Source organism: Urtica dioica, chromosome 6 (assembly GCF_054948205.1).
Source record: "Urtica dioica subsp. dioica isolate 48M chromosome 6, U.dioica_male_clone48M_v1_H2, whole genome shotgun sequence".
In the NCBI taxonomy this organism is placed as follows: Eukaryota; Viridiplantae; Streptophyta; class Magnoliopsida; order Rosales; family Urticaceae; genus Urtica; species Urtica dioica.
In genome coordinates this window covers 33,338,427-33,351,301 of record NC_142761.1, presented here as the reverse complement: position 1 = coordinate 33,351,301, position 12,875 = coordinate 33,338,427, and the positions used below count along the sequence as shown (strand labels likewise).

Sequence of the window (12,875 nt, the reverse complement as noted above, 5' to 3'; positions counted from 1 at the left end):
CAAACATCAATATTGTATTTCTTAAGTATTGAACCATCGTCCTCTCGCAAAAAGCACCTCCTCACATGCACGCCTTGCCGCCAAGCTAAGCTCTTGGGTAGCTAGACTTTCCAGATGATTAAATCTTGTGTTTTGTGGTAAGTCAATAATATTTCTCACAATAATTTGGCATTTGCATAGCTTGAAGGAATATGCAATTACTTTCACATTTATGTCGTGAAAAGATAAGTCTAAAGTAAAGACTACGGAGATAACAGCACAAAAAACAAAAAAACAAAACAAAACAAAAAACAGAAAAACAAAAAACAAAATAATAATTAGTCTTCAATCTTAATGGATAAGAGCATGTATATATGAATCAATCAATATCATAATTACATATAAATGGCTACTGTATTATACTTCTATAATAATTATTTTTTTTCCTTTCAACAGACCACATATTGAGAGGAGAATTGTGGCAGTGTCATGGAATTCCTATTGACGTTCCACTCAATAGTTCATAAATATCGCTATTAACAGAGAATGTGTGTGTATTTCTTATGGCCATGAAGCACCTAACCTTGGCCGATCATCAAGTTATCTTTATCTTCCGACTCCGATCTCGCCGCAGTGGTCGAGTAATTGGATTTCACATGCTGGTAAGGCAATAAATAAAATGGCTCAAATTAAAATCAATCTAAGAAATAGTATTGATACACCTCGCAAATGGGGGTAGGACTGATAGTGAAATTAGCTGTTAAAAAAATGAGTAGATAAATAATCTACAAGATGCGTTATTTACCTCAAGCAATGTAATGTAATAGAAATCTTCCATGTGCTGCATAAGCGCACTCCCGTCTCTGATAGCCCGAAATATGTTTATTTCGGTTTGCAATATCTTCTCGACAAGTTCCTTCTCGCCTTTCATCTTTGTTTGAAAGTTAAAAACATATAATGTTGTGGTGAGAAATAAAGTTTTCAAAATTATTTGTTGCAAAGACCGAGAGACGACGTACAAATTCATTGACAAGAACGTCCGGAGTTGATTCCCCGATAACGTCGCCTTGGTAACCGTCCCCCGAAAGCTCCAAATTTTCCTACACAAGTAAAAGACACATTCACTAGATATGCACGGCGAAAAGGACCGCTGGAATATAGATTAAGTTGTAATTTTTCATCAGCCCAATGTAGCTCCATTCTCTAGTTTTTCGGCATTGGAATTTGACCTTCATACGAAGAAAAAAGAATAACATACCAGAGCAAGTTTCAGGTCGCTTGCGGCGGCTAAGTAAAGAGGTTGAGCTACATGGCAATAGCCCATCAAACGTGGAACAGTTGGTATGATATCCCTGTGGTTTACGACTCTCCAGCTATCTTTGACTTTCTGCAAATCCGAGCATGAAGATTTTATTAAGCAAGCACATTCACATGCATGAGAAACATGCGAGTACTTGGATATTTCAAATACAGTGATGAAAGATGCTTCTCGTTTTGGAGTTGGAAACGTGCAACAGTAAACGATATTTATTTTGTGGGACTAAGAGCATGGAAAACGAAAGCAGTGATTTTGATCATCAATCCAAGAGCATGGTTGAATACTAGTCAGAAGGGGAATATGCCATACAATGTAGCACTTTAGCAGCATCTTTGTAACTTCCATACGCCTAAAGGTCAATTTCGGGTGATATTACTCCAAGTCCTTACGATTTGACAAAAAATAACATAAACTAGAAGGCATAAGGATACTGATAAGGGGTAATGCAAAAATTTGGAATAAACTTGATGCATTTACAAGTACACTGTTTCTTAAAATAAAAACAAAACAAAAAAAGCCACACAAGTGGGTGCATTCAAATACTTCGTTACATTACCTGATTGTAAACTTCTGCGAACCGTTTGTTACCAACTCGTGGAGACCCGAAGTTGTACATAGTCACAGATATAGCCCCACGCCTAATAGAAGTAGACACGAATCATGCACAAATGATTAAGGTTGTTTGGTAAAAAAATCATCTTAAACCTTATAGTTCATGGTTTATAAATGAATTGGGATGTTTCTATGGAGTTTACAAATCACTACCAATCCATTTTAGATCAATCATCACATTATAATCTCATGCCAAGTGCTAAATTTTGAGAGAAGAAAATTAACTATTCTTGTATTGATTCATTATTCTTTATTTCTTCTCTGTCTTTTTTGTTCTCCTCTCGAGAGAGCTAGGCATGGAGTTTGACACTCAAGAATGACGAGACAACTGGCACGTGGAGTTTCGTAAAGATAACAGGCCCGCCACATTGGATTAAATAAGCTAGTAAGCATTTTTTTTTTGAATTTTTTTTTGTCATAATGACTTATTAATAGAAAGACAACCTAATGATCGGGACCTCGTCCCATTTTCTCATCATACAATTTTTTACTCCCCTTAATGAAAATTTAGACAGATGACGCGAGTGCTTGAATTCAACTGTTTGTTCTTCAAAGTTTTTTTTTTCATATATAAACGTGGTGTCCGGGTTTATGGCGAATGATATAGAGAAGAAAATGAGACTGTTTTTATGGGAATATTTTGATGGGTCTAAGAATCGAGGGGGAGTGGCTTGGGACGTTTGCTGCAGATCCAAGGACAAAGGTGGGCACGGAATCGGAAGAGTGGTGGACAAAAACACCTCTCTTTTGGCCAAATGGCTTTGGCGTTTCCCGTTGGAGAAAGAGGCGCTTTGGCACAAAGTTATCAAAGCCGTTTATGGGGTTCACACGAACGGGTGGGACGCGGGGGATGCTAGTTGCAGGACTTTCAAAAGTCCTCGGCGGTCGGTCTGCTCGGCCCAAGAAAAGTTCTTCTCGAGATGTGGCTGGAAAGTGCAAGATGGTTCAGTGGTTAGATTCTGGGAAGATGAATGGGTAGAAGGCGGTATCTTCTTAGAAAGGTTTCCTGGGCTTGCCCGTCTTTGCCCGCTTAAATCGGCTAAAGACTCAGTCTCTAGTCCGATAATAGAGACTAGCGAAATCTTTTAGATTTTTTAGATTATTATATTTCAAGTACGATATAAAAGTAAAATATATAGGTACTGCAAGAATCTTATTTTGAGAAATTTTCTATTGACCGGCACTAATTCTACAGCTACAAGCAAGAAGAAAAAATATATTTTATAACCCTCTATTTCAATACTGATTGTGAAATTTCATTGCTGTGTCAGAAGAAGAATAGCTATAAATCGGTTCGCCATCTTTTCTGACGAGTTCTCTGGAAAAGTTGATTGGGATTTAAAATTTCCTCGGAATCTTTCGGATAGAGAAGCGATTGAATACGCGGAGCTAAGTCATCTTTTGGATCCGATCTCCCTTTGGACTAGCTTCGAAGACCGAAGAAAATGGCTCGATGATTTTGGCTCCTTCTCTTCAAAGTCTCTATGTATTCAGATTTGGCTTCCGTCTCTCCCTCTCCTGCAGTGGCCATGGTCGACGAAATATGGAAGGCGAAAGTTCCTAAAAAGGTTCAATTCTTTGGGTGGAGATTGGTTCTTCTCAAGGTAAATACGTCTGATCTCGTCCAAAGGAGTAATCCCCAATGGACCCTTCTTCCTAGTTGCTGTCCCTTTTGTAGAAGCGCAGCGGAAGATATCCAGCATCTCTTCTTGGAGTGTCCCTGTTCGTCCCTCGTCTGGGACTGGATCTTTAAGAATTTCTCGCTCGACAACCATCGGCCTAATTCTGTGGCCGAGTTATTTTTGTCGCCAGCTGCGTACATCAGGAATCCTAAATGGACGGTTGCTTTCAAGATAGCTAGATTGGCCGCTGTTTGGTGTATTTGGGGCAAAAGAAACAAGATCATTTTCGAGGACGAGGATTGGAACTTCGGGGCGGTGATGGAAAGCATTAACCACTGTATTGCTCTCTGGTTACATGTTAACTGTAAAGATTTAAATGATTTCCCTTTTTCTATTTTGTCTAGGGATTGGGTTTCCGCTTTGGTTTGATGTTTTTTTGGCTCGGTAGTTTCGGTGGCTGGTGTTTTAGGCCTGTCTGAGCTTTGCTCTTTTCTGTACTGCTCTCCCTTGTTTCGGAGTTCTTCCAGTGTTTAATAAAATTTACCGTTTCTATTAAAAAAAAAAAAACGTGGTGTCCGGGTTAAACCGACTAAAATCCATGAAGCCCTGACATTATTGACCGACTAGCCCCACTGGCCCCAATTGTTGCATCTCGCAGACTCAAACCGGGGACTGATAAGATCCTGATAATCGCACTAGACTAACCCCTGTAGGCTGTTCTTTGAATATATTTCAAACAAAATCATTTAAAAATTTAATTTATTAGGACTTTTCTATCTATAAATTATAAATATGTATATTTATATTTTTTGTACCTGATTGTTTCTCGAAAAACACTTTTTGTAAATTGTTACTTATTATTGCTATTTATAACAACAAATCTAGCTTATAAAATTGTTCGCCCCTGTGTCACCATGACTACATATATAAACTGATTTGCTCAGGAAGTGTTGAACGACATGGATAAAGAAGAGTCTGACAATAAGATAGATGAATTAGTTGTATAAGAAGAACTTACTTTGCCAATTGACTTGATGAAAGTTCTAGCGCAAGAAGGGTAGCCAAAGCACCTCCTAAGCTATGACCAGTAATGAAGACATGCCACTTGACTGGCGGATCACCATTATCATCACTGTTAAAAGAAAAACGGTCTTTATGTGTTGTCTGCTGAAAAACGTAATATTCGAGGACAACATTCTAAAAACAAACACCAATATATTTGCCTGGTTAGAGCTTAACTTACCTGTAATAAATTGCCTGTTTAATAAGAGAGATGATTCTTATTTTGACCGAGTCGTACGCACTTACAAAACCAGTGTGAACCTGAAATAACTCAGTCCGGAGTAAGGATAAATAAAAAAATAAAAAAATAAAAAAAAATAAAAAAAAACTTGCTTAATCTCTTAAATGTTAACCGATGCTTACTTGAAGCTCTTCTTTGAAATCTCCACCTATCCTTTCAGGATTTAGCCTGCCAAATAAACAGGTAACATCTTCAGTCCAAAAAAATCTCAATTTCACTAGATCAGAAGATCTATTCTTATAAATATAATGACAAATAGATTAACAAGTATAGGTTACTTAAATAAGTCCCAAACATAGAGGAGCTCAAAATATAAATGAATTTAGAAATAAATATAGCTCACCCGGCCGGAATTATCATTAAATCTGTTATCAAGTCCTTCCATTTTGTCTGCAATTGAGAAAATAAAAATAAAACTAGGAGTATTTTATAATTAGAAATCCGTAAAACCTGATACCACTTTAAGAGCGTACCTGTTCTGTTCCTCGAAAAGAAACAACCAATCTTTTCCTTACAGAATCTCTCCAGATAGCCACCTGCAGCGTTCTCTCAAATTAAATATCCGTAAACTATTGCACTCGCAATAAAATATTCAGATTTCTTATCTGACAAGAATTAATCTATCATAACCCTCTTCTTAGATTACCTGGGTGTCTGTAGATTCATTATCTAGAAAACAGATCTTTTCAAATTCAGACTTTATAAAACTTGAATGTCCAAGAGAAGTAGCAAGCATTGCCCACGCCTCCATGGCACTCTCTGCACTTTTGAAAAGTTCTTTCATCTCGTCAAGTTTCTTTTCATCCAACGCCAGCTCATCCTGCAAAGCAAGCTGCTCGGTCGTGAGATATCCTACACCATCGTTTCCAAAAATTGAAGCATCTTCTTGTTTCTTCTTGCTCTCCCCTGAAAGAGGTGCTTCCTTGTTCGACTCAGATATTGCTGCGGTCAAAACCATCAACGCTCCCAAAACGGAATCTGTCTGCTTTACTAGATCTTGTGTTGCTTTCCTTATATCAGGAAATGAAGAACGAATGGTGTTCATATCAAAGGAGCCATTTGTTTTCTCGCTGTCTTCATCTGGGTGATGTGGGATTGCGAGCCCGGTTTCGATGTAACCCGCTTCTGCTATCTTTTTCGACTGTAAACCAACCTTGTTTAATAAGTCAAATCCATCCCATTTTAGTTTCTCTGGAGTTGGAAGACCAAGTTTTTCTACGACACTTTGGTTGATAGCATTCGCAAATTCTTTCCAGAAATACTTGTCCGACTTTGATATATTTGTGACTTCTGATACAACTTCGTTGGATTGTCCATTGCCAGAAGAATTATCTATGTTGACCTCCTGTAATTTGCTCCCATTGTCGTAGCCCATATCATCCGAAGGACCATTGGAACTTCCTTCAATTTCTTGAGGCTTTTCGGAGCCAAGACTACCTTCATTAAACTTTTCGATAATTTTTTTTCCGTTTTTACTAATATTTGAACTCCATTCTTTGCCAAGGTATTCATCGTTGAAGGATTTCAACTGCCCGAACGCGTATTTTACAAACTGGCGAGCTTGGATAGTTTCTGAACCTGAAATCATGTTCATTGCAGAGTCAAGACCATTTTTACGCAAAAACTCAGAGACAAATGGGAGCCTCCACCATTGCTTTTCTTCTTCTATTTGATCAAAGGTTTTGTACTTAACCTGAAAACCGTGAAATTTATCATTAGATAATAATATTACCAACAGATCTGTACACCAGAAAAGAAACTATACATCCTACAAATATCGTGGATGTTGTTTTTTGTGGTCATAAACCAGGAAAAGGTAGCGTGCATGGAATAGTTGGATTTTGTAGCAAGAAAATAAAAGGTATCTATGAAAATACATAATTGTAACGACACCCAAAGATTACTGTTGCACTAAGCATCCTGTGCCATTTTTTAAGTATTCGCAAAAAAAAAATAAAGTAAATGTACAAAAATATTTTCCTAAAACATTGGACCTTAATACATTTTTGCTGAGAAACTTACCTCCAGCTTCAACTTTCCACCGCCACCCATCCCTTCCAGTTCCACAACTACTTCATGCGTCTCTCCTATTGAAATGAGTTTCCGTTAGTCATCCTTCCAAAAATAAATCATTTAGACATATGATTCTTGTTCACCTCTGAAAATACGAGTATTTAAATGATAGCTCTGTCTGTTACTATACAAGAAATGGTACAGGACAATTACACGACAAGCACAAGGCATGCAAAGTCTAAATTTCCAAATGGGGGCTAATAAAGAATAACCTAGTTCTATTTCATTTTATATTTTCTGCTAGAGGCATACAAATTTTGTACAACATGAAACTGAGCGATTGAATATTCACCATCACAGAGGCTTTCCAGATTAAGGCCTGCATTTCCCATGCGCTTAGGTGGAGTTACAAGATTTGCATCCCAAGCTGCAAGCTAAAATTTTATATCGACGTGTTACAAGTATATTAATATGAATGAGAAACATCCATTGAGTACAAACCGGTACAATCTGAAGAACTTTCTTGATTTCGAAGATTTTAGCCAATATAATTTAATATTACAGATTCAATACATGCTGCATATTGACCTGAAGATTTCTCTTTGGAGGCTGTTTCGTATAAAGTGTGAAGTCCTCGTTCCATTTTGGCTCTTTATTCCTGATATGATTCAAATGTGAATAAAATTACAATCTCTGGGAACTCCTCTGAATATACATTCTATTAATCGAGGTATGTTTAGCATGCATAAAAATCTATAGTATAGTCTCTATCGAAAACAAATTTCATGAAAAAGAGTGTTTAAAACACATTTTCTTTCAACATTTCTTCAGTCTCTAACTAGCTTTGTGTTCGGTAAATAGTGATTTCCTGTAATCACCAACCATAATTAACAAAACTAAAAGAAAAAATGAGAGTAGGTTTTACCCCCATTTAGTACTGCTCTTGACAACCTGGCCGTCTAGTTCCATGACCACGTACGGATCACTAGTTCCCTGAGAAAACATATCATATTGCATAAGCACAGAAAAACTACATGGAAACGAAGAGCACAAGCTCATGCTAAAAAGAACATTAACGTTAATACAAACCCAGGGGTCCATGGCTGGAAGATCAAGACCCTCTTTCAGTTTTACGAACACCTGCCCATCGTATATTTCGCGCACAAATGATCTGATTCCAGAGAAAATGTGCCCCGTTTATGAAAGCTCAGAACAAAGATAAAGAACGATCGGGAATCAGAAAGTGTGTGTTACGTAAGTCTCTCGAATCACAACGACACTCTTATTCGAGCGAATGCCCGAGAAAACAGACATCGAGAACCATGAATCAAGGAACAAGACAAAACTCGATTTCTATTGATCAGAAGGAATAGCTTACTCGGAAAGAAACACCGTCTTACAACCCGCAGCGTCAAGTTCGCGCCTACCAATATTATCCTGAAATATTAAAAAAATAAGCACATCGAGATCGATTAGCCAGAAAAAAAAATGATAATAATTAAATAAAAAGACCCCAAAACAGCTTTGAGAATTAGTAAATAACTCAAGTACGAACAAAATAAGCGCTATTCAAAATATAATCCGGTTTCTTTGGAATCTTTGCAGAAAGAAAAATTCTCAAACCTTACACCGCTTAGCTTAATTCGAAGTTTCAAGCTTCTTCTTTGTTTTCGACGTAACACTCTTTAATTGCTCTTTCATTTGTTCAATCTTTCACCAAATCCTAACTAACAAACCCTAAATTTTGAAGAGAATGAAGCTACCCAGCGAAATTCGATTAGGAAAAATTTACCGGAGGAGTAGAGTAGGCCTCGAAAGCGAAACCAGCGAGAACCACAGCAAGATTGATATCGAACGGAGGTCTGTCGCTCTCGTCATCAGCCAAACAACCATTTTCGATCTCCGTCCTCGCTTTGCAGAAGCAACAGTATAGCTTCTCTCGGCCTTTTGAGTTTCCTCGGAGTCCAAACACCCTGACACTCTCCGAACCCGAGAATCGCGGATAAATTTCTCGGTCTCTGATTTGAACGTGCCTCGGAGACGGTGAGGGAACACAGTTGTGGACGCGAAGAGCATCGAAGGTTCGTATAGAAGCCATGAACGAGCAAAAACTGATTTTTATGCTTTTTCTTTCTTTCTTTTGCCAAACAGAAAGTGAGTGAGAGTGGGAGTAGTAGTTATGTAAATACTGGGGATATGAAAGGAGAGTATTGTAAATCAGTCTTGGATTGGCTTATGCTTATGGAAGTCTTGAGAAAGCAGTAGACTGGAATGGACTATGGAGAGATTACCGGTATTGTCGTTATATTCAGACAGTTCTGGAATCTGGACCTAACATTTATTATTATTATTTTGATTTATGTACTCAAGTGTGTGCATATATGTATGTATCGATTAGAAACTGTAAAAAGTTGTTATCATCAGTAATGCTATACAGTTTTTTTTTTAAGTAATAAATAAATTTATCCACAAAAAAAATGAATGACATACAAATTTTAATCAGTCAAATAAGTCACCTTTGTTAAACAGAAGCTCACTATTTATTTATTTTTATTCGAGTTCTCTCCATAAATATTGATATCTTAAAAATGTAGGATGGTCTGGTTTTAAAAAGAAGAATAAGGAACTAAGGAGCCACCTAAAATATTTGATATCATCTATATCCTCTCTCTCTCTCTATATATATTTATATATACACATAGATAAATTAAATAATTACTTATTTTCTACAGCTCCCTCAAGTTGGCACGTATATATCATACATGTTCAACTTGATAATAAGTGACTCGAATACCGGTCGAAATAGTCCCTTAGTTAGAATATTTGCAGTCTGATCTGTAGTTGAGACAAATGGAATGCAGATGATCCTAGCTTCCAAATTTTCCTTTATGAAATGCCTATCGACCTCTATATGCTTGGTCCGGTCATGTTGAACCGGATTATGGGCTATGCTCATTCCTGCCTTATTATCACAGAACAGTTTCATTGGCAACAATTCTTCCAACTTCAAATCTTTGAGAACTCTTCTTATCCACAGTAGCTCGCACACTCTGTTGGCCATTGATCGGTACTCAGCCTCTGCGCTGCTTCTAAACACCACATTTTGCTTTTACTTCTCCAAGTAACTAAGTTTCTCCATACATATGTACAGTAACCGGAAGTAGATTTTTTGTCCACGACCAATCCTGCATAATCTGCATGCCTTTACCGGGACAACTCTTTAGGTACTTGAGAATTCTGTAAGCAACTTGAAGATGTTCTTCATATGGACAATGCATAAACTGGCTCACCATGCTCACAGCAAATGCGATGTCTGGCCTAGTATGTGACAAGTAAATCAATCTTCCTACTAGGCGTTGATATTGTTGCTTGTTGACAGGAACTCCGTCGTTGGTATTTCCGAGTTTCTGATTCGGATCCACGGGTGTGTCAGCAGGCTTACTAGCAGTCATTCCGGTGTCTTTCAGAAGGTAGAGGATGTATTTTCGCTACAAAACGACAATCCCGTTCTTTGACCTCGCAACCTCTATTCCCAGAAAGTATTTCATCTCTCCCAGGTCCTTCACTTCGAATTAAGATGCAAGCTTGTCTTTCAACCCTCCAAGCTCTTCTCGATCGTCACCCGTGAGAATGATATCATCCACGTATACGATCAGAACTGCGATCTTTCCTTTGTCTGAATGTTTCGTGAAGGGAGTATGATCGGATTGAGCTTGCTTATAGCCTTGTTTCTTCACGAATTGAGTGAATCTATCGAACCATGCTCTTGGTGATTGCTTTAGTCCGTACAAAGCTTTCTCCAATTTACAGACTTTAGTTCCAAATCTATTTTCAAAACCTGGAGGTGGACACATGTAGACTTCTTCTTCTAACTTTCAGTTCAAGAATGCGTTCTTCACGTCAAACTGTTGGAGAGGGCAATCCAAATTCGCTGCAACTGATAATAGGATTCTTACAGTATTTAATTTCGCCACTGGACCGAATGTCTCTTTGTAGTCAATCCCATAGGTTTGTGTATACCCTTTCGCCATGAGTCTGGCCTTGTAACGTTCAAGATGTCCATCGGCTTTGAATTTGGGTTTGAACACCCATCTGCATCCAACCATAGGCTTATCTCGAGGCAGCTTTTCCACCGTCCAGCTCTGATTCTTTTCAAGTGCATCCATCTCCTCCAAAACAGCTTTTTTCCACTCGGGTTTAGATAGAGCTTCCTGTATACTTGTGGGAATAGTAATGGCAGAAATGTTTGTGGTAAGATATGAGAAAGCTGGTGATAAACGAGTTAGTGAGACATAGGATGAGATAGGATATTTTGCACAAGACCTTTTTTTTTCTTTTCTTAAGGCTATTGGAAGTTCAGGGTCACTAGGAAACTCACTTTGTTCATGAACTGAATCTGGCTCAGATTCTATTGGTGTGCTGAGGATCCACTGACTTTCTCTTCTCTTCGTTTTGGGAACACCCTCTTGTAAAATTGGTCATATGGAACTGTTAGCTGCAGTTTACTTCTTTCCTTTTGCAATTCACAAGGCTTATTTGTTTCATTTGTGACTATGTCAAATTCTTGTTCTAACTCAGGTTCTTTTTCTAACTCGGGTTCTAGAGTATTAGACACAGAATTATGCATGTCATGTTCTTGTTCTAACTCAGGTTCTAGAGTATTAGACACAAAATTATGCATGTCATGTTCTTGTTCTAACTCAGGTTCTAGAGTTTTAGACACAGAATTATGCATGTCATGTAGTTCATTATTTTCTGAAGGTACTGATCCTATCCCATTTGTTTCTAAGAAATCTAGATGATTGTCAAGGTTATTATTATGCGAGTCTTCAACAATATTCCCCTGGAAGATGTGAATCAAAGTATGCATGATTTTCAAAGAAAATAGTATTCATAGTGATAAAAAGTTTCTTTGTATGTGGGTCAAAGCATTTATAACCTCTTTGAGTTGGGGAAATTCCTAAAAAAACACATTTTTTGCCTTTAGGATCAAGTTTACTTGCAAAACGATCAAGATTTCTTATAAAAATAGTACAACCAAAGATTTTTAATGGTATTGATCGAATAGGTCGTGAGTCAGAAAAATAATTTTCAAAAATGCTAATAGGTGTTTTAAAACTCAAAACTTTAGAGGGCATGCCATTGATTAAATATGTGTCATGAAGAAGTGCATCCCCCCAAAGGTATTTTGGAATTTTTGCAGAAAACATTAGTGAGCGGGTGACTTCTAGAAGGTGTCTATTTTTTCTTTCTGCTATACCATTTTGAGATGGTGTTTCAACCCATGAGCTTTGGTGAATAACCCCTTTTTTTCAGCAAAAAAATTATTCAAAGTATTAGAAAAATACTCACAACCATTATCACTTCTAACCATTTTAACTGAATTTTGTATTGAGTTAAAACCATGTTAAAAAAATTCCTGAAAATAGTTTCGACCTCACTTTTCTCTTTTAGTAAAAATACCCAACTAAGTCTAGTGTGATCATCTATTATGGTCATAAACCATCTTTTTCCATTCAACGTAGACACCCTAGATGCTCCCCAAATGTCACTATGTATGAGTGTATATGGTGAGGTTGGTGTGTATGGTCGGGTGGGGTAGCTATTTTTGTGATGTTTCGCCAACGCAAAAATATCACATTGAAACGAAGAATGATCTTTATTAAACAATGCAGGGTACAACTTTTTAAGATAATGAAAGCTAGGATGTCCTAATCTCAAATGCAACAAATAAATCTCATTATTGCTAGGGAAAGAAACAATCTATAGACGAGTTCTTTTGACCTCTTTTATTTGAGGGTGATCCTTCTTCTAAGACATAGAGTCCATCGTGTTCCTTAGCACTGCCAATCATCTTCCCCGAGATTAGTTCCTGAAAAACACAATGAGTAGGAAGAAAATTAGCACTACAGTTGAGATCTTTGGTTATTTTGCTGATTGACAGTAGGTTACAGGATAGTTTCGGAACATGAAGGACTTTGGATAAGATTAAAGAATTTGAGATTTTTATTTCTGATATTCCAGCAAT

General features: G+C 37.4%; 1 protein-coding gene across 1 annotated transcript; it reads right to left on the bottom strand.

The window, feature by feature from the left end:
• Window positions 1-293: 293 nt before the first annotated feature.
• On the bottom strand, window positions 294-9,157 carry LOC149393721 (putative triglyceride lipase). Its single transcript, XM_089617166.1, has 18 exons — window positions 8,640-9,157; window positions 8,226-8,284; window positions 7,937-8,018; window positions 7,773-7,840; window positions 7,436-7,505; window positions 7,200-7,281; window positions 6,857-6,921; window positions 5,481-6,527; window positions 5,308-5,370; window positions 5,178-5,224; window positions 4,957-5,002; window positions 4,775-4,854; window positions 4,550-4,663; window positions 1,854-1,935; window positions 1,238-1,366; window positions 999-1,079; window positions 785-910; window positions 294-638 (listed from the first exon to the last, which is right to left on the bottom strand). The coding sequence occupies exons 1-18, from the start codon at window positions 8,943-8,945 to the stop codon at window positions 558-560; spliced, it is 2,628 nt and encodes an 875-aa protein (XP_089473292.1). The 5' UTR covers window positions 8,946-9,157; the 3' UTR covers window positions 294-557.
• Between the last annotated feature and the right edge of the window lie 3,718 nt (window positions 9,158-12,875).